The 18,868-nt window shown below is 36.9% G+C and overlaps 1 protein-coding gene across 5 annotated transcripts in view; it reads left to right on the top strand.

The window, feature by feature from the left end:
• Positions 1 to 56: 56 nt before the first annotated feature.
• Positions 57 to 18,868, top strand: part of EXOC5 (exocyst complex component 5) — a 40,618-nt gene continuing 21,806 nt past the window's right edge. For 4 of the 5 annotated variants that reach the window (XM_059695102.1, XM_059695105.1, XM_059695103.1 and 1 more), the window contains exons 1-8: positions 57 to 197; positions 8,639 to 8,733; positions 9,336 to 9,483; positions 11,219 to 11,413; positions 12,218 to 12,282; positions 15,134 to 15,162; positions 17,033 to 17,142; positions 18,755 to 18,799. In XM_059695102.1, the coding sequence (XP_059551085.1) occupies positions 171 to 197; positions 8,639 to 8,733; positions 9,336 to 9,483; positions 11,219 to 11,413; positions 12,218 to 12,282; positions 15,134 to 15,162; positions 17,033 to 17,142; positions 18,755 to 18,799 (714 nt within the window). In that variant the 5' untranslated portion in view covers positions 57 to 170. The remainder of the gene's footprint in view (positions 198 to 8,638; positions 8,734 to 9,335; positions 9,484 to 11,218; positions 11,414 to 12,217; positions 12,283 to 15,133; positions 15,163 to 17,032; positions 17,143 to 18,754; positions 18,800 to 18,868) is intronic. The other variant, XM_059695104.1, reaches the window with a different exon arrangement.

Below are 18,868 nucleotides of genomic sequence, written 5' to 3' on the forward strand. Positions count from 1 at the left end.
TTCATGGCCGCTCTCCCGCCCTGCCTGGGCTCGGAGGGGAGCTGGGGAGCCCGTGGCGGCCGGGAGCCGGAGCTGGCGAGCGGAGCGGGAACCTGTGCGCGGCGCCGCTGAGGCGCAGCATGTGAGCGGAGACGGCGTCCAGCGCGAGGCGAGCCTCTCAGCCGGCCGGGATGGCTACGACGGCCGAGCTCTTCGAGGTGGGTCCCGGCGGGTCTTCGGGGAGTGGGAGGCCCGGGGTTCACGCAGCGAGGTAGGCGGACTGAGGAGCGGGTGTCCGCCCGCGGCCCGGAGCAGCCCTCGGAAGAAAGGTGCACAGCGGAGGGGTGGGGTGACGGCTCCGGTGTCCGCGCAGGCGGAGCATGAAATGGGGGCGGGTTGGGTGGGGTGGCGGGCGGGGAGGGGAGCCTGGAGTCCTGAAGCGGGAGAGAGGAAGCCTGGGAGGCCGGGGCGTGGGGAGACGAATGCGGGAGGGATGAGCGGTGGGGAGGGCTGGCTCGGGCGCGGAGAGGGGAGTCCGGAGCCCCAGGCTGGGGCCGGCCCCTCGCGTCGCTGGGCCCCTCGTGTGATTTTCTCGGGGCCGCCGGCGATCGGAACGCCTCGGGGCTGCCCCTGGTTTGTGATCACCCCGTTAGTGACCGGAAGCGGCGCTCACCTGCCAGCCCGTTCACCCTTACACTGGAAAAGGCCGGCCGACGTATTGTTTTAGGATAATAAAGGCCCGTTTGGTCCGCTGCACGGAAGAGGGGCAGAACTAAAAGGAACATTTGTGTGCCCGCCTTCCCGCGGAGACGGCGAGCTCTCCAAGGGGTTCCCTGGGAGTTTCCAGTCTCCAGGACGTTAAGTGTAATTTCGGGAAATCCAGTGTGAGAAGCTGCGCGGTGTGAGATGACAGGATGGGAAAGTTCTAATGGGACCCCAAAACAATGACACGTGAAAAGAACGGATCTCCTTTTGTGAAAGAAATGAAAACAGATATGAAGAAAGAGGAAGGAAAGACCCCTTTTGTGTGTGCTTGTGTTTCATGTTGAGCAACTAAGGAAGTAATAAGTGAGAAGACTGCAGTCGGCAATAGAGAATTTCTGTCTGAGTGACAATTGGATCCTTTTTCTGCTTAAGATTCAGCAGGTTTTTTGGTGTATTTTTTTTGTGTTTGTTTTTGGCTTAAAGTGTAAATGCCGCAGTGTTTATAACTAGGAACTTTTCACATTTGTTACTGTTCCAGTATTTCGGGTTTCTGTCAGCTTTTGGATAGATAATGCTTTTGAGAGGAATAAGGTGCCATTGTTACAATAAATTGTAATAAAATAAGGTGTGAGTGAAGGATTTATAGTTACAAGGAAGAATTTGGAAATGCTAATTGCATTTCTTCAGATTTAAGTGATGAGAGAGAGAGCACATTACTCCAATTCCATCTGTTTATCGATTGACACGGGCAGGGGGATACTCTTTTTGCTACAAGCTTTTATTGTGTGTTGTTGGGAAAGGTATTAAAGGAGTTCTGTAGTTCCTTGTTTTATTTCTTTACATCTTATAAAGGTAGAAAACTATGTATGAAGTTGAGATCTTTAATTTACTTAATAAAATACTGGACTCGCTAGCTTTTAATAGAAAAGTTATTTTGTCATACAGTTCATAAGGCATTAGTCTTTGAGTTAATGGATATTGCTTGACATTCCTAATTATGTCTCTTTTTTCTTTAAACGTTTGACCAGGAGTTCTTATAACTTACTTGAAGTGTATTTGATTTCTACTCCCATTGGTGGGAAGGGGAGGAAGTAGAAAAATACATATTTTGCTTTCTAGGGTCCACCATGTAGTAAAGTAGTTAAACCAAATTAGGGTTTAACTTCACTCAGTGACTCCAGTTATGTGACAGCTGGTAATATTTACTTACTGATAGAGCAGCGATTTTCAACCAGCGTGCCTCTGGCTGCAGTAACTTAAAAATATATATTTTTGTTGATTTCAGAGAGAAAGGGACAGGGAGAGAGAGATAGAATCGTCAGTGATGAGAATCATTGATTGGCTGCCTCCTGCACGCCCCCCACTGGTTATCTAGCCCACAACCCTGCCATGTGGGAATCCTGGTTCATAGGTTGATATGCTCAACCACTGAGCCACAACAGTAAGGCTGCTGCAAGAATTTTTAAAATAAGCAATACTTGACTAGTCAGGGGCACTGACCTCTTTTCCCAGGCTTAGATTGTCAAATAAAAAAATGACAACCAACACAACAGCTATCCACTGTGAATGAATCAAAATTATACCTGTTTTTCTGTCAGATCAGTAAAAAATATAACAATTTTTTGTTTTCCACAGAATTTTAGTAATTATGTGTGCTGTGAGATGGAAAAGGTTGAAAACCACTGCTGATAGAGACAGACTAGTTCTGTGGCCAGAGGGTTCATAGAGCAATCTTAAACATGCTTATGGATCTTAACTCATGTGAATTTCTTTTTCCTGACCATATGTAGCTTGTTGTATCATCAATATGAAAAGCATTATTACATTAATAGTTACAATGAAATTTTAATAGTATGATTAAGAAAAATATTTACCTTTTCAGTCCTGCAACAGGCTCTACTCTTGAATAAGTTCTCATCCCTAAGTGAAAATTGGTCTCTTCGCTTTAGAGGGAGGAGAGGGATTTAAAAAAAACCCACACAAACCTTAGTCATTGCTGTTATTTCCTGTTCCTACTTCCATAGGATCTAGGTTGTAGGACAAGTCAGGGAATGTTTTTTTCTCTTCCCTTTCTTAGTCACAGCTGGGGAACTGTGAGAAGCAGAGGTCAGGACGTAGTCAAGGATATTTTGTTTTTATGCATCCTGGTTTTAGGATGTAGTCAAGGATACTTTGTTTTTATGCATCCTGGTTTTAATGCACTATTAAGTTGAATTTTGCATTCATTTTTCCATGTTGAAAGAGGTCAAATCAATGCAAAATTATGCTTTGAATTCGTGAAATTCCATGTGTTACTTCTACTTCTTTTAAAATATTATTGATCCCATGAGACTTCTTTTTTAAATTATTTATTTATTTTTTTTTACAAAAACACCTTCACACAACAAAATCAACTATAGGATATTTCCTTGGTTGACAGAAATGATTAGTAATAGATTATTCAGTTATTTTAATAGTGAGTATCCTGGAAATACTATTTCCTTCTTAGTTTCAGCCCTTGTTGACAACTCTTTCTAAAAGGATCTATGTGTGTGTTTCTAAATGATCACCTCAGGATGGACATTCTGACTAGGAATTCCTATGTGGTTTGGAGTAATTATTCCTCCACATATAAAGAAGTAGCTGGGGTAGTAAGTTCTGCTGTTGCAAATATTCTTCTCTTACTGTACTACTGAGGATATTATACTCCCTTCTCACTTGCTATTTTTTTCTCTTGTTATTCTGGAGTCTTCTCTTTGGGCAAGTTATCTTAATGGGAGAGTTTTTTGTTAATGAGGGTCAATTACCCATTTATTCAACAAATATTTACTGAGGATCTATTAAGTTCAAGATAAGGTGCCAAGAGTAATGAAGCTGCATGCCATAGAAATATTAATCTTGCTCAGTGCACTGTAAAAAAAACAACAAAAAAACAAAAAACAAAACACACACACACACACACACACAAAAAAAACCCACCCAAATGGTTCACAGGCCAAATAGGGTTTGGAAATGGGCATACTTTGTTTTGTTAGAGATGTACAATATACCTTAGTATGTTAGAACTTCTGAGATGTTCATTTTTAAGCTTTTTTGACCATGAAACGTTTATTTTGTAGTGTTTATTAATTTTGTGAATTCCATGTACATACTTCGGAAAATGTTGAATTCTATATAGAACCTGCCCTTATTGTTAAGTAGAGGGAGGGGAAAAATACATACATAACTACACTAGAGGCCTGATGCATGAAATTCCTGCAAGGGCCTTGGCCCCTGCTGCAGTGGCGGCCGCCCACTACAGCTTTGTCTCGAAGGACAGACATCCAGAAGGACGTGTGGTCTAATCAGCATATTACACTTTTATTATTATAGATACTCTTGAAATAAAGTTATAAATGGGGTCAGGCCTAGATAAAGTGATATAGGAGTTGAGAGGGTGGGAAAATGACCTCTAGAAATGTGAAAGGATTAGGAGGTGTCATTTGAATGATATACAGAGGATAAGTTTTGAATTTGTGGAACTGGGTGGAGGAATTTTCTAATAAAGTAGACAGTAAAATCCAAGCCATAAAGGGAGGTAAGTGTAGACCCTGGGGACAGGGGAAGAGTTCATTTTGGCTGGAGTGTAACATGCATGAAGAAGAGGAATGACATGCAAGGAAAATTGGGGGTTAATTGCATGATTAAGGAATTAGTTGTTGTTTTTTCTTTATTGTAAATGTTGATGCCTTGGTAATAGTATTTGAGATCATGTAATTTGACTGTGGTGACAATGGCTCTTTGACTTCCGGGTTGGAATTTGAATAGCCAAGAACACATTTTTTACGCACAAATTTATGTCTCTTAGATTTTCAAACTAAGTAACTTAAACATATTTATGGAAAGATCTCTTGTTAATGTGATAAATATATATTGATGAATGTGAGATATACAAGTAAGGACCACTCCTTTACCTTTAAGGTGCTGAAATGCTGCTTGTTTCAGCCATATTAGCTGTTAAATAAATGTTTAAAGGTTTTAAGAGATGTGGCCAGGAGCCGAGTACAGAGACAAAAATATGTATTTCTTATATCACATCATCACAGGGAGATATTTGTTAAGAAACAATACAGTGCAGTGGGAATACAGAATCTTTTCCTTGGATAATTAGGAGAGGTTTCATATAGTAATCACGTAAATTGCATATTGATAGATGAGTGGAAACTTTTTGGAAATGGGCATTCCAAGGCAGAGGTGGAAGATGACTACAACTTGTAAGGCGAGGTGTATTCAGAGTACTGAGGAGAGATAGAATCTGTATTTGCATGTTTTAGGTGTGGAAGTGGTGGCTCACAACAAGGCATTGAGATCTCAGGGGCCGTTGGGGGGAACTTTGAGAAGGCTTTATAAAGTCCATGCTTAAGGGAGTTGACATGCCTTTTTTGGGAGAGAGGGGGAGTGGAGAGACAGATATGGGTGGTTGTAACACATTGTACTGGATCTATTTTGGTAAAGATGTTCTGAGAAAATATAAAGGTTTAGTTGGGTATCTCAGAAACAATGTTAAATTAAAGATTCATGTTCCTGTTCAAGGGCTTGATGTCTTAATTTTTAACAGAAATTACTACAAATCCCATGTTTTTCTTAAATTCGGTAGCATATGTAAGGAGCATGAAATAAAATCAGTTTAATAGAGCAATCAATAACCAATTACTTAAAGTTGAATTTAATATGATAGTATCCTTAGCCTGTGGTTGTATACTTCAGTTTTTGTTTTGGCAATTTTTGCTTTTAATTGCTACTATAGTAAAATAGAAGGTGAAGATATACCTTCATTTGGTTTATGAAATTCTAAGAGATTTCTCTTTTGACAATCCTCTTGGGAAGACTTGGTCATTTGGAGGTCTTAGAATTTGTTAATTTGTCGTTTTCTCATTGTAAATGCCTTTGTAGCAAGGTTGAGTATAAGAAAGCAAGTTATTGAGATTCATTTAGTTTTATAAGCAGGAAGATTTATTTTTGTTTTGTTTTTTGCTTTTTTGTAACTTCAATTACATTAAGCTCAGTAGCTGATTTATCTTAAACTTTTGTGGTAATTTGATTGCCTCTGAAGATGAAACCTGTGCGTTGTTTCCAGGACACTGTTCTCTCCTAATTTTTCCTCTTCCTGCACTGTTCCCTCCTATTTGTTTTTTGTTTGTTGGATCTTTTCCCTCTTTCTTTCTCCAAATGTTATCATGTTTCTCTTCGTTCTGATCTCATCCAATTCAGAGGTTTTAAATAATACCTTTAAAATTATATCTAGCTTCAGTTTCGTCCCTGTAATACAAACTTATTTTTCTGACTTGTATATCTAACTAGAGGCCTGGTGCACAAAATTCGTGCACTCACGGGGATTCCGGGGTCCCTCAGCTGGGCCTGCGCCCTCTCGCAGTTTGGGAGCCCTTGGGGGATGTCCAACTGACGGCTTAGGCCCGCTCCCCACTGATGCCTAAGCCATCAGTCACACATCCTTTTAGCACTGCCACAGAGGAAGGAGAGGCTCTTGCCACCACTGCTGTGCTCACCAGCCATGAGCCCGGCTTCTGGATGAGTTGGTGCTCCCTCTATGAGAGCGCACTGACCACCAGGCGGAAGCTCCTGCATTGAGTGTCTGCCCCCTGGTGGTCAGTGCATGTCATAGTGACTGGTTGTTCCACCATTTGGTCGATTTGCATATTAGCCTTTTATTATATAGGTTTGTCTCTGTACTGGTGCTCCAGCTATGTCTTCAGTAGGCTGTTCCAGTGTTTTGTAAGACTGGCAGCTACTGGGTTGTGTGGTATATAATGTGATCAGTGGATCCTATAGTCACCTCCTTTGCTGTAAAATGGATCCCTTGGTCTGATGTGATATGCAGGATCTCATGCCAGGGGAACAAACACTCCCTCTGTGAGAGACAAACCCAACTAGGAATGTTTTCAATTTTGGCAGAATGAATTACTTTTCCACAATGGAAAGGGTACAATGTGGCTGATTAGTCTACTTGTAGGATGGGGCTGTTTTAGGGCTTAGAGTTGGTCTCTGTCACTGTTAGGTTAGCTCTCTCGCTTTGATAGTAGCTGAATCAGCCTTGGTGAGTAGGACCTCATGCTGTTGGGGTCATGTTATGTCTGTATTATGTTTGCTCTGTTCAGTGTGCTAATGCTGGGCAAAAGCTGGCTGATGTGAACTGGTAGAGGCATTTTGTCTTCATTGATTAATTCTTTTTCCATGGTGGATGTCTGTCTTTTAGGGGTGTTAACATGTGTCACCAAGATTTTATTTCTTCATGCCCACTCCCAAATATCCATCCACATGACTCTGCCCAAGACTTCTTATCTTCATGTACTAATCTTTGTCCTCTGATAGCCAGGCTTTTTGCTGTTGTCTGTGAGTCCCTGTATATTCTAATCTTAGGTCAGTTCTCTTGTCCACCGAAGAGAACAATCAGGTATGTTTCCCTAACCTTTGCCTATTGGGAAGATATTTTTCTTGCCACTGAATTTCATGGCTTTCCCTGAATGAGGCTGTAATTGCAGCTGCTGTTCATTTTTAGCAGACATATCTGCCTAGCCAATTCTCCATGAACCAAACTCAGTGACTTAATGAATATCCTATTTCCATCTCCCAACTACCTACTGAGTTATAACAACTCACTCAGCAATTTTAACACTGAAGTTTGTGCATGCATTTTTATTTACTTACCACATACTACCGTTGCTTTTTCCTATTGTTAGACTGTGAGTTTCTCAGTTTGTATTTATACATCTTTATAATCCAAAGCCTAACAGAGTGCTTGACACTGGAAATGGTATTGTTCAGTTAATGTTTATCAATGAAAATGTTTTTTAACTATGATTAAAAAATGGAAAATTTTATAGATAAAACAGTTTAAAATGGAATCACTAGCAAGTGCTACCAGCTTAAATTATATGCTAAGTGGGAGACAATATATGATATTTATTTGCAAGAGGGTAGTGTGGAAAATATGTAAATAATTGTGTACTAGTCTAAAAAATGCATTATCAGCTGATGGTGAAAATTTGAATATTTATTTATTTTAAATATATTTTTATTGATTTCAGAGATAAAGGGAGAGAGAGAGAGATAAATCAATGATGAGAGAGAATCATATCGGCTGCCTCCTGTACACCCCCTACTGGGTATCGAGCCCACAACCTGACATATGCCTTTGACAGAAATCGAACCTGGGACCCTTCAGTCTGCAGGCTGGCACTCTATCCACTGAGCCGACTAGGGATGAATATTTATTTATTTTTGGATTGGCCCTTCTAATATTTTTTTGTTTTCTAACTAATGTTTTTTACCTGAGAAAATTTAGAAAATACTTTTATCTTGTTTTTTCCAACAGATATTGTGAGCATTTTCCTCATTTTATTTAAATTTTTTATAACATGATTTTAATAGGAACATAGTTTTTCATCTTACAAGTTTACCATAACTTTTCAATGATGATTTTGTTGAATATTTATGTAGACAATTTTACCCAGCAAACATCCTGTAAAAAGTTTTTATTTGCTTTTCCCTTAAAATTTTAAAAGTAGAATTACTGGGTTAAAGGGTAAGAACGTTTGTAATATTGTTGATATTACCAAACTATTACCTATTGCCTCCAAAAATATTGTACCTGTTAACATTTCTAATAGTAATGAGAGTATGAATGTCAGTTTACCCTCCCCTGCATTACATATTATAATTTTTAAAAACTTTGTCACTTTGTGAGATAAAAAATAGTGAAAATTTGACTATTTGTGCAATTGCATGTTTTTTATGTTTCTTGACCATTTGTATTTCTTCAATAAATTGTTCACTTTTCTGTTGGGATGTTTTAACTGGTATTAGTAATTTAATTTCATTTGAAGTTCTCACATCGTAGAACCTGTTTCATTTTTGTAGGTGTTTTTAAGTTATCTTCTATGAAAAAATTTAAAAGAACATTTATTTTATAAACTAGGAACCTTTTGTGGCAGATGAGTATATTGAACGTCTTGTATGGAGAACCCCAGGAGGAGGCTCTAGAGGAGGATCTGAAGCTTTTGATCCTAAAAGGTGAAGTGAAAATTTTTTTTTCATAGACCCAACCTAGTACAAATTTGTGTTTGAAATAGATGTGACTATTGGAATATCTTTTAACATTCATGTAAAGGGATTTTAGTTAACAATTGGTCATTAAAAGACACAAGCATTAGAAGTTTGGTTGATTTTTCACCCCTTTACATTCCTTTTATTTTAGAGAAGGACTTTAACTAGTATGAGGGAAGGGGTTTTGTTACATTATAAGAACTTAATATTTTCTCCAATTACTAATAAACTAGAAAGAGTTGGCAATAAAAACATGTTAAATGTGTTGTTTTAAGTATAGTTGTAAATTGGGGAACAGAAAGTCACTGAACTCTAGAATGCACAATATGATTTTTATGTAGTATATTTACCTATTGACTGTTTCTTTGAAATTGGTTTCTATTTTGGAGGTTAATGGAGATTTTAGGTGAGGTTTTCTTTCATGTCAGATAATTTCTAACAAGATACTATAGAGAAGATTAACATGATCATCTTTAGTTCAATTCAAGTTTATTAATACCTTACAGTTCTAAATGAAGTTCCTAAAATTAATCATAGGATTGATACATATTCTTATTTTCCTTTATTAGGTTATTAGAAGAATTTGTAAATCATATTCAAGAACTCCAGATAATGGATGAAAGGATTCAAAGGAAAGTGGAGAAACTAGAGCAACAGTGTCAGAAAGAAGCTAAGGAATTTGCCAAGAAGGTACAAGAGCTTCAGAAAAGCAATCAGGTAAATATTTAGCTAAGCAATGAATAATTTATATAGACTATATCTTTATTTCCTTTCAGCTTTTAGTTCTTAATAAAAATCTAGTCAAATGATATTAACTGTTGAGGCTTCTCTCTAGTTCTCCCATATCATGGGATAAAATGTTAATGAATTGTTATCAAACACTCCTGGCAGTGGCTTACATTTGGGATCACAGTGATCCCTTCTTAGGATGGGGTGCTGTCCAGTGTAGTGTGGTCTTTGCTTCTCCTCTAACAATCCAACTTTTCAAGAATGTTGCTTCAGCAGACCTATATCTTTAAGGGCTTATTGTTAGCTTGGATATTTAGGTAGTCACTTGCATTTTCATTTAATCATAACACAAAGTAATATCAGAAAATTATTGCCTGGATAAGGTTTTTCCCCAGAGGAAACCTGGTCTGGGAAGTTTCACAAAAATCATGAGTTATGTGCCCTAATAAGAATTACAACGTAATTGGAAAAATGGGTGCAGAATTCTTCCTCAATTCATTTTGGAGTAAAAAATAATAAACTGGCCTTGGGGCTAAGTAGGTCAAGCTTCTTAGCCATTCTTTAGCTCCAGACTGAATCTGGAACCTCCAAACCCCTTGCACAGCCTGATCTAGACTTGATTGCCCTTTGTGAGTGTGTAAGTGTGTAAGTTTAAGGAACAATGTTTAGCTCTGCTGCTTCCCAGGGACTATTTTTTTTTTCTGCATTAGGGATTAGCAAACTGATCTCTGCTCAGATTTCATTTATTTAGATTCCGTTATTTAAGCATCTATGGCTGTGAGAAAATATTTAATGAAGTCAATAATTTATATAAGATAGAAAATATATTTTTAAGTAGTTAAATTGATAGATTTCAGGTACTTCTAATGCAATTTTCCCTTGATAATAGTAATTAAATATTAATAGTTTAACAAGTTCTGAAGCCAACTTTCTCTACCAAGTATTAGCTGTGTCACTTCAAGCAACTCAAGCTTTTCTGTGCCTCAGTTTTTTCATCTGCATATAAAATAGATTGTTGTAAAGATTACATACATAAATACATTAATATGCTTAGAATAGTGTCTAGCATAGAGGATATCCTTAGTATATATAAATTATCAGCAATTTTATTATTGGCAATTCTAAGGCATTCATAGTGCATAATTTTTATCTACCAGAAGATAATCAGTATACTGTGGGAAAGGGATATTCTAGGAAGTAATATACATTTGCCTCAGTAGAATAATTGTAATCTTTTCTGTTTTCAAAGCTGAGCAAAAAAAAAAAAAAAAAATTTTTACCTTAAAATATTATCATTGCTCTTTAAATATTTAAATGTTTTTTAAATATTTTTTTAAATCAGTGTCTTTTACTTCTAACATGTTTTTAACTCTTTTTAATGTAGTAGCAAGTGAGTTGTTCAGATGACTGGTCTTTTTGATACTTAGTTCATTGTTATCAGAGCCATTATTTATGAGTAAGTGGTACTGGGAAACTTTGTTATACAGAATGAATAGTAACTAGTCTTGCTGTTTTATTGATTAGTAAGTGTATTCATGATAAAATATAATTTTAATAGTTAAAAATATAAAATTATCTTTAGTTACCTCAGTTTGAGAGTAGTGATGAGTTAGTAGTTTAGTTTTGATGCGAATTATAAGTTAATCTGGGTGCTGTCATTGTATTATAAGTAAAAACTGCATTTTGTCATTGTATTTTATGCTTATGCATATTTTTTTTTCAGGTTGCCTTCCAACATTTCCAAGAACTGGATGAGCACATTAGCTATGTAGCAACCAAGGTCTGTCACCTTGGAGACCAGTTGGAAGGGGTAAACACCCCCAGACAACGGGCAGTAGAGGCTCAGAAATTGATGAAATACTTTAATGAGTTTCTAGATGGAGAACTGAAATCTGATGTTTTTACAAATTCTGAAAAGGTGAGCACGATTGAAGGATAAAAGCAAATTATAGCATTAATAACAATGTCCTAATTATTAACTACAGTTACTACTTTCTAGAGAAGAACTTCAAATCACTGAGTAGCTGACTTATTGTTCTGATGTGTAAATTAGTACACTAGCTTACAGATTGCTGATGAAGTCTTCTAATTTTTAAATGGATTGGTTGGCTTTTTTTTTTTTTTTCCATGAAATTATGTGTGGTTTAGAAATGCCAAGGTGACTATATTAATGAGTGTTTCTTTTTTGTAATTGACTTTTAATATTAGCAGAATTTCTGTAGGTTTGGAATAGTTACATTTCATTGGATGAGGGTGGTCTGATCTAATCATTGAAAAGTTGAGGTGGCATTTTTGTTGTTTTATTCACTTAAAGTGGGATATATGCAGCAGAATAATCTGAATTATTTTCATATATCTTGTTTACCCTTTTTGGATTCATAAACTCAGAAGAAACTTACACTTCTGCTTTCCGTAAGTAATTAGTTGAATTTTTTCAGAGTAAATGAACTATAGGTTTCATTGGGAAGGTGATTGTGGCATTATGAAATGGTAAGATTTCAGTGCCAGAAAGACAAATGTGTATGTTTTATTGACTTATTGGTGATACCCCAAATATATTCCTGTTGCTCAAAAAGTTTTATTTGTTGAGAATTTTAAAAGAAAATTGTTTGGGTGAGGGTCTGTGGGCATACATAGGGGAATATTACTATTTTCAAATAGAAACATTTTTGACATATATATAAGGGTTTTAAAAAAATTATTGCTTTTATTTTTTTAATAGATAAAGGAAGCAGCAGACATCATTCAGAAGTTGCACCTAATCGCCCAAGAGTTACCTTTTGATAGGCAAGTTTATTTCTCAAGAGCTAATTTAGATATATGGTGTAATTTATAGAATAAACTTGTATTTTTTCCGGTATGATTTTGCTCATTAATTCAACAAGAGTGAATTGAGTACCTCCTTTGTATAAGGTACAAAATGTAATAGTTGAATGAAAAAATATGGTCTCAGTCTCTAAATTTAATAATATACCTTGAAATAATTTCAGTTCCTTGTTTTCCCCTGGGGAAAAAATGATGAAGAAGAATTTTGAAATTTACTGAAGTGAGATTTAAAATTTTCATTTTTTGGACTTTCATAATCTAGATGGGAGGAGACTGAGAGTATTTAAACATGGAACCACCCAGCTGCTTTTTCCTATCTCTAGATGAGAGTTCTTAAGTTTTTAAAGATCTGAGACAATGAAAAGCTGATGAAAGCTATAAAGTTTCTTCCAAAATGTCAGTTTCACACAGATTGTTATATACAATTTTATGAAGTTTTTATACTCATTAGCTTATCCGCAGTCTCTGGAGAATTCAGGTTAAGAACCCCTGCTTTAGTTGAAAGGCTTAAGGCCATCTAAATCGAGTATTAATGGTTTTATCCCAAAATTAACTTTACTGAGATGGAAATTTTTGCATGATTTCCTTTGTCCTTGGAATATCAGACACTTTAATAAAATATTGGTAGTAGTAGTTCCTGCATGTGAATATCTGAAAGAAATATGTTTTCCCATATAATAGTCAATATATCTTTATTCTTTTGGTAATACTTGGAAGATCCTCTGGTACAGGTAGAATATAAATGTATTGCTATACTTAAAGCTTGACCATATATTGCAAACATAGAGAGTTCCCTACCCACAAAATACCTTATTTTATTCTCAACTATGTCCTCATAAAGGATTAGCAGTAATGGTCATCTGTCACTTAGATATTATTAATAATCTCATTCTTGCCCAGCATGAGAGTAATGATTTTTAAAGTGACCCACAAAAATCTCTCTTTTAACTTTATCTCATTTCATTCTTGTGCCATTTACTTAAATGGGTAAAATGTGAAGCTCACAATAGGTGCATAATAATTGTTGGCTACCTCTCCCATCCCCTCTCTATCCTCTCTATTATATGTTTCTATAAAACATGGCATATACTCATCTCTTCCATTTCTCAATTTATACAATTGCATACTTCTCTTACAGTATTGTTTTAGCCTCTCTGCCAGTTCTTGGAGTTGAATATATATCCTAATCAGATATAATTTTTTTTCACAAAGATTCACAACACCTTACACGCACTGTGTGATCTGACATGACTTTGATACAGTCATGCCTCACATAACGTCGTTTTGGCCTTCCACAGACTGCATATATGATCCCATAAGATAATAATGGAGCTGAAAAATTCCTATCATCTAGAGCAGCCATGGGCAAACTACGGCCCGCGGGCCGGATCCAGCCCGTTTGAAATGAATAAAACTATTGAAAAAAAAGACCGTACCCTTTTATGTAATGATGTTTACTTTGAATTTATATTAGTTCACACAGACACTCCACCCATGCTTTTGTTCTGGCCCTCCGGTCCAATTTAAGAACCCATTGTGGCCCTCGAGTCAGAAAGTTTGCCCACCCCTGATAGAGACATTGGCCATTGTGATGTTGTAGTGCTATGCATTATTCATGTGTTTGTGGGGATGCTGATGTAAACAAACCTATTTTGCTGCCAGTCATATAAAAGTGTAGCACATACAATTATGCAAAATACATAATACTTGCTAATTATAATAAACAACTATGTTACTAGTTTATGTATTGTACTCTTTCTGCTTATAAAAACATTTTTCTGTAAAACAGTATGCCTGGTTACACTAGCAGTGGCCTCTTGTGTCTCAGGTTTATTGGGTCTCTTGATGGCATCATTTTCTCCTGTGGTTGATTTAATCTTGTGTTTTGTATGGTAACGTGCTGTATAGGCTTGTAGTTTAGGAGTAATAGGCTTTATACAATATAGCATTGGTGTGTAGTAGGCCATACCATCTTCGTTTGTATAAGTGTACTGTATGATGTTCACACAATAGTGAAATTGCCTAATGACCCATTTTTCAGAACGTATTCCTATTATTGAGTGGCATAGGCTGTATATCAATTTTGTATAACTTTAAATTTTTATTACTTTCTTCATCTGTCTTTGGCATCTGTTTTGCCAGTCACTTTTCTCTGTCTTCACACTGATTGTGTAGGAACTTTCGGCATCCATTTTCCATGATGTGTATTTCCCCTGATATTTAAGATTTGAGAAAAATTCTAGTGTATGGTATGTGTGATATTTTAGTTTCTGAATTTGCAAAGATTGATTACTAGGCACAATGCTTGGTCCTTTTTCTGGCTTCTACACTAGTTTTAAAATAACTCATTTGTATGTACTTTTTATTTTTATTTTAAATAACGATAATTGAACTTTTGAAAAAAAAATCCCAACAGAGGGAGGAATATACAAATAGCAAGTGAATTTAAAATGCCAGAGAATATGACTAGGGGCAGTCGCTCAGTGATGGGGCTGGCTGGATTGTTAATGCCTCATACAATTCTTCGTTGTTTGACAATTGGTTATTCAATGTGGGTTTCTTAAGTGAGAACCAGACACTCCATCTGAATATCCCAAATTTAGTTTTGTCACCTGGCATGCTTCCTGTCAGTACTGTCTCCTTTTGACTTTATCTTTTTCTCTCTTCCCTATTTTATGATGATCTTTAGTACAGAGGACTCACATATATCCCCAAACATAGTTTCCCCTTTTATTAATATTTTATAATAGCACCATTGCTATGGTATATTTGTCACAACTAATGAACTTCATCATTGGTTTTTATCTTTCAGATTTTCAGATGTAAAATCCAAAATTGCAAGTAAGTGGGGTTCTGTTTATTTAACTGTTTTGAACAAGCAATGAATTACTTGGGTAAAAGAAAAAAAAATAGTAAGAGAGATAGTGGATCATGTCATCCTTCCATCCTATCCTTGGCTTTGATTGCTTTTCCTTGAAACAAACATTAGCAATTTCTTGGGTATTCCTCCAGAGTATTCTATAGATAAATAAGCCTAGGATATAAATCATGTATATATGTGTAAAATTTAGTTCTATCATCCTCATTTATTTTTTTTTAAATATATTTTATTGATTTTATACAGAGAGGAAGGGAGAGAGATAGTTAGAAACACGATGAGAGAGAAACATCGATCAGCCGCCTCCTGCACATCTCCCACTGGGGATGTGCCCACAACCCAGGTACATGCCCTTGACCGGAATCAAACCTGGGACCTTTCAGTCCGCAGGCCGACGCTCTATCCACCAAGCCAAACCGATTTCGGCATCCTCATTTATTTTAAAATAATTAGTAGCATTCTATATAAATAGTTTTTACCTTCTGTTTTTAATTTAACAATGTATCTTCGAGATTATTCATACAGATATCTCTAGAGTAGGTCCTTTTTTAAAAAACAAACGAAGTTTATAATTTCTTACATAACTAGTTTGATTTTTGCCAATCTTTGGATTATATTTTAGGCAGCTCATTCTAGGTTTCTAGAAAAGCCACTGTATTTCAGGTTCCTGTGGTAGCCCGATTACTGTTTGCAAGGCCATTTTGTATAGAAGGTTCAAAGAAGTTCTATTTGGACTTCCTGCCCTGTTTTTGATCACTATAGATTAGTCAAAAGTTCAGTTACTCATTCAGAACTATAATAGCCTCAAGAATATCGTGAATCAAATATCACATATTATCTTAAGGTAGAAATTGGTGTTGAATCCACCATTTTGTTCAAGGCAAAGGCATCTGAACTCAAAAATTTCTGTAGTCCTCATTCTTTCTGCACTTCCAAGTTTAAGATTTTTCGTTTCTCCTGATCTCAGAGATGCCATCGGGAAGATTTCCCCTGTCAGTTGCTTTTAAAGTAATAGTGGTAAATAGCAGTCAGACTGTGGGAGTTCAGCTGTTTTATTTGGGGAGAAAGGAAAGATGTTTTTGTCTTGAAAATATAGATTTATATATCACAATATATTGTGGTGTCTAGATTCATTGTAATATCTTACTGTTTTGTAATTTTTCAAAAGAGGGCTAGATCCATATTCATTATATTTATTAACTAGAGGCCCCATGCATGAAAATTTATGCACTGGAGGGGGTGGTCCCTCAGCCCGGTCTGCCCCCTCTCAGTCTGGGAGCGCTCAGGAGTGGGAGGCGACCTGGCGATCAGGGGAAGGCGATGCCTCCATCACACCTCTGCTGCTGCCACTGCTGGCAGCACAAGCCTCAGCTGGCCCTGGTTACCCGAGCCTCAGGTGGCCCTGGGCAGCTGGGCAGCTGCCACCCGAGACTTGCCTGTGCCTCAGGCCGGTCCTGGTTGGCTGGGCAGCTGCCATCCGAGGCTTGCCTGTGCCTCGGGCCAGCCCTTGGGTTGCTGGGGGGCTGAGGGGACGGGGGAACTCTGGAGGCAGGCACATGGCAAGGTCCCAGCGAGGCTGAGGGGACTGGGCACCGCCATCTTTGAGGGCGTGGTAGTCAATTAGCATATTCCCTCATTGGCTGTGGGTGCTGCCATCTTTGAGAGCAGGGCAGTCAGTTAGCATATTCCCTCTTCTTTGGTTGTGGGCACCGCCATCTTTGCAACAGCATTAGGGTCAATTAGCATATTCCCTCTTTATTAGATAGGATAGTTCATATACTAGCAAATAGCTTGCATACCTTGTTTATCTCATTGACTTCTTTTTATTTTTAGGCAAATACCATGATTTAGAATGCCAGCTGATTCAGGAGTTTACTAGTGCTCAAAAAAAAGGTGAAATCTCCAGAATGAGAGAAGTAGCAGCAGTTTTACTTCATTTTAAGGTAAGTAGCAAAAATTATAAGTGAAAATTAGTCTTCAAGGCTGGAGATTATATAAATTCTGTATATTATAGTCTCTGATTTTCCCGATTGTATGACTATCAGGATGATAATTTTTGTTTTGAATAATCTTACTGTACATTTTATATCTTTCTCTATAAGATATGTTAAATTTTAGGTGTTTAATATTATTTAAATAGGGATTTTATATTCTATAACATTGATATTTTATCAAACACCAATATGTATATTTGATATCATATGTCAAGCTATATATGAATTTTTATATAGTTTGCCATAGAAAGTCATATTTTTTTGCCTTCTTAATTTATAATGTATTGTTCTTTTCAGTCAAGCATGTTATGAAATAGGTCAAAAGCAAGAAGACTTGATCTTAAGTATCTAGTGGAATGTAGGAACCACAGAGTGGGTGAATGTGACTCATAAAAGACAAGTTAAATCCCGAGGATCTCAGATGTAATACAAGGAATATTCTATTCTAGAACTGTCTTCTTGGAATTTGAACTACAAAGATAATCTTTGTATGAGAATACATTTCTGTAAACATAATGCTTAAAGGAACAGTGTTTCCTTTAGTCTGTTTCTTTATATTTATATCAGACTAGAAGCCCAATGCACAAAAATTCATGCAAGAGTAGGCCTTCCTTCCTCTGCTGCCAGCACCAGCTTCCCTCCAGCACCCAGGACCCAGGCTTCCCTCCTTTGCCCACCGGCAAGCACCTGGGATGCGGGTTGGCTTCCCTCCGGCTTGGCTTCGTCAGGAAGGACATCCGGAATGACATCCAGTCTAATTAGCATATTACCCTTTTATTATTGTAGATTAGGGAAATATAAGCCATTTGTTGAACTTTTCATTTAAGTACCATATTTAAGTATTAAGAATGGCTCTTGAGCCCTAGCTGGTTTAGCTTAGTGGATAGAATGTTGGACTGTGGACTGGAAGTTCCCAGGTTGGATTCCGGTCAGAGGCACATGCTAGGGTTGTGGGCTCAATCCCCAGTAGGAGGCATGCAGGAGGCAGCTGATCAATGATTCTCTCTCATCATTGATGTTTCTATCTCACTCTCCCTTCCTTTCTGAAATCAATTAAAAAAAAATATGTATTAAAAAAAAAAAGAATGGCTCTTGAGACATTATACTTCATATTGCTTACCTTACTTTTTTTAATTAGCTTAATATGACAAATTATTTTATTTTAACACATTCTATTTAAATGGATTCAATTTTTAAAATAAATTTCCAGAATGTCAGTTAAATGCAGCTCTGTCCATATTCTTGCAAGGGAAAGCAAATGCTTTGAATCCAAAAGAGGAAAGAAGGAAATATATATTTCTAAAACCTTTTCTCAATATCTTGAATCTGTTTGTGTGCATGCACATGTTTTAGAGTTGAAGGAGATGACTTGATGATGATTGGGTAAAATGACTATAAAGAACTCAGTTATACCTAATTTTTCTTTGAAGTCCAGCAACTATTGGCCATTCATGGGGACACAGACATAGCTTTATTACATTACATAGGTATACTTTTTTTAATTGAGATTATTATTACAATTTAACAGAACAGTGATAATGTATTTCTTTCTTCTTCTTAGGGTTACTCCCATTGTGTTGATGTTTATATAAAGCAGTGCCAGGAGGTAATATAACAGTACACTTTTTGTATTTCATTTCATTTTATGCTAATTTGTGTTTTAAAAACCATTTAA

Source organism: Myotis daubentonii, chromosome 1 (assembly GCF_963259705.1).
Source record: "Myotis daubentonii chromosome 1, mMyoDau2.1, whole genome shotgun sequence".
Classification (NCBI taxonomy): domain Eukaryota; kingdom Metazoa; phylum Chordata; class Mammalia; order Chiroptera; family Vespertilionidae; genus Myotis; species Myotis daubentonii.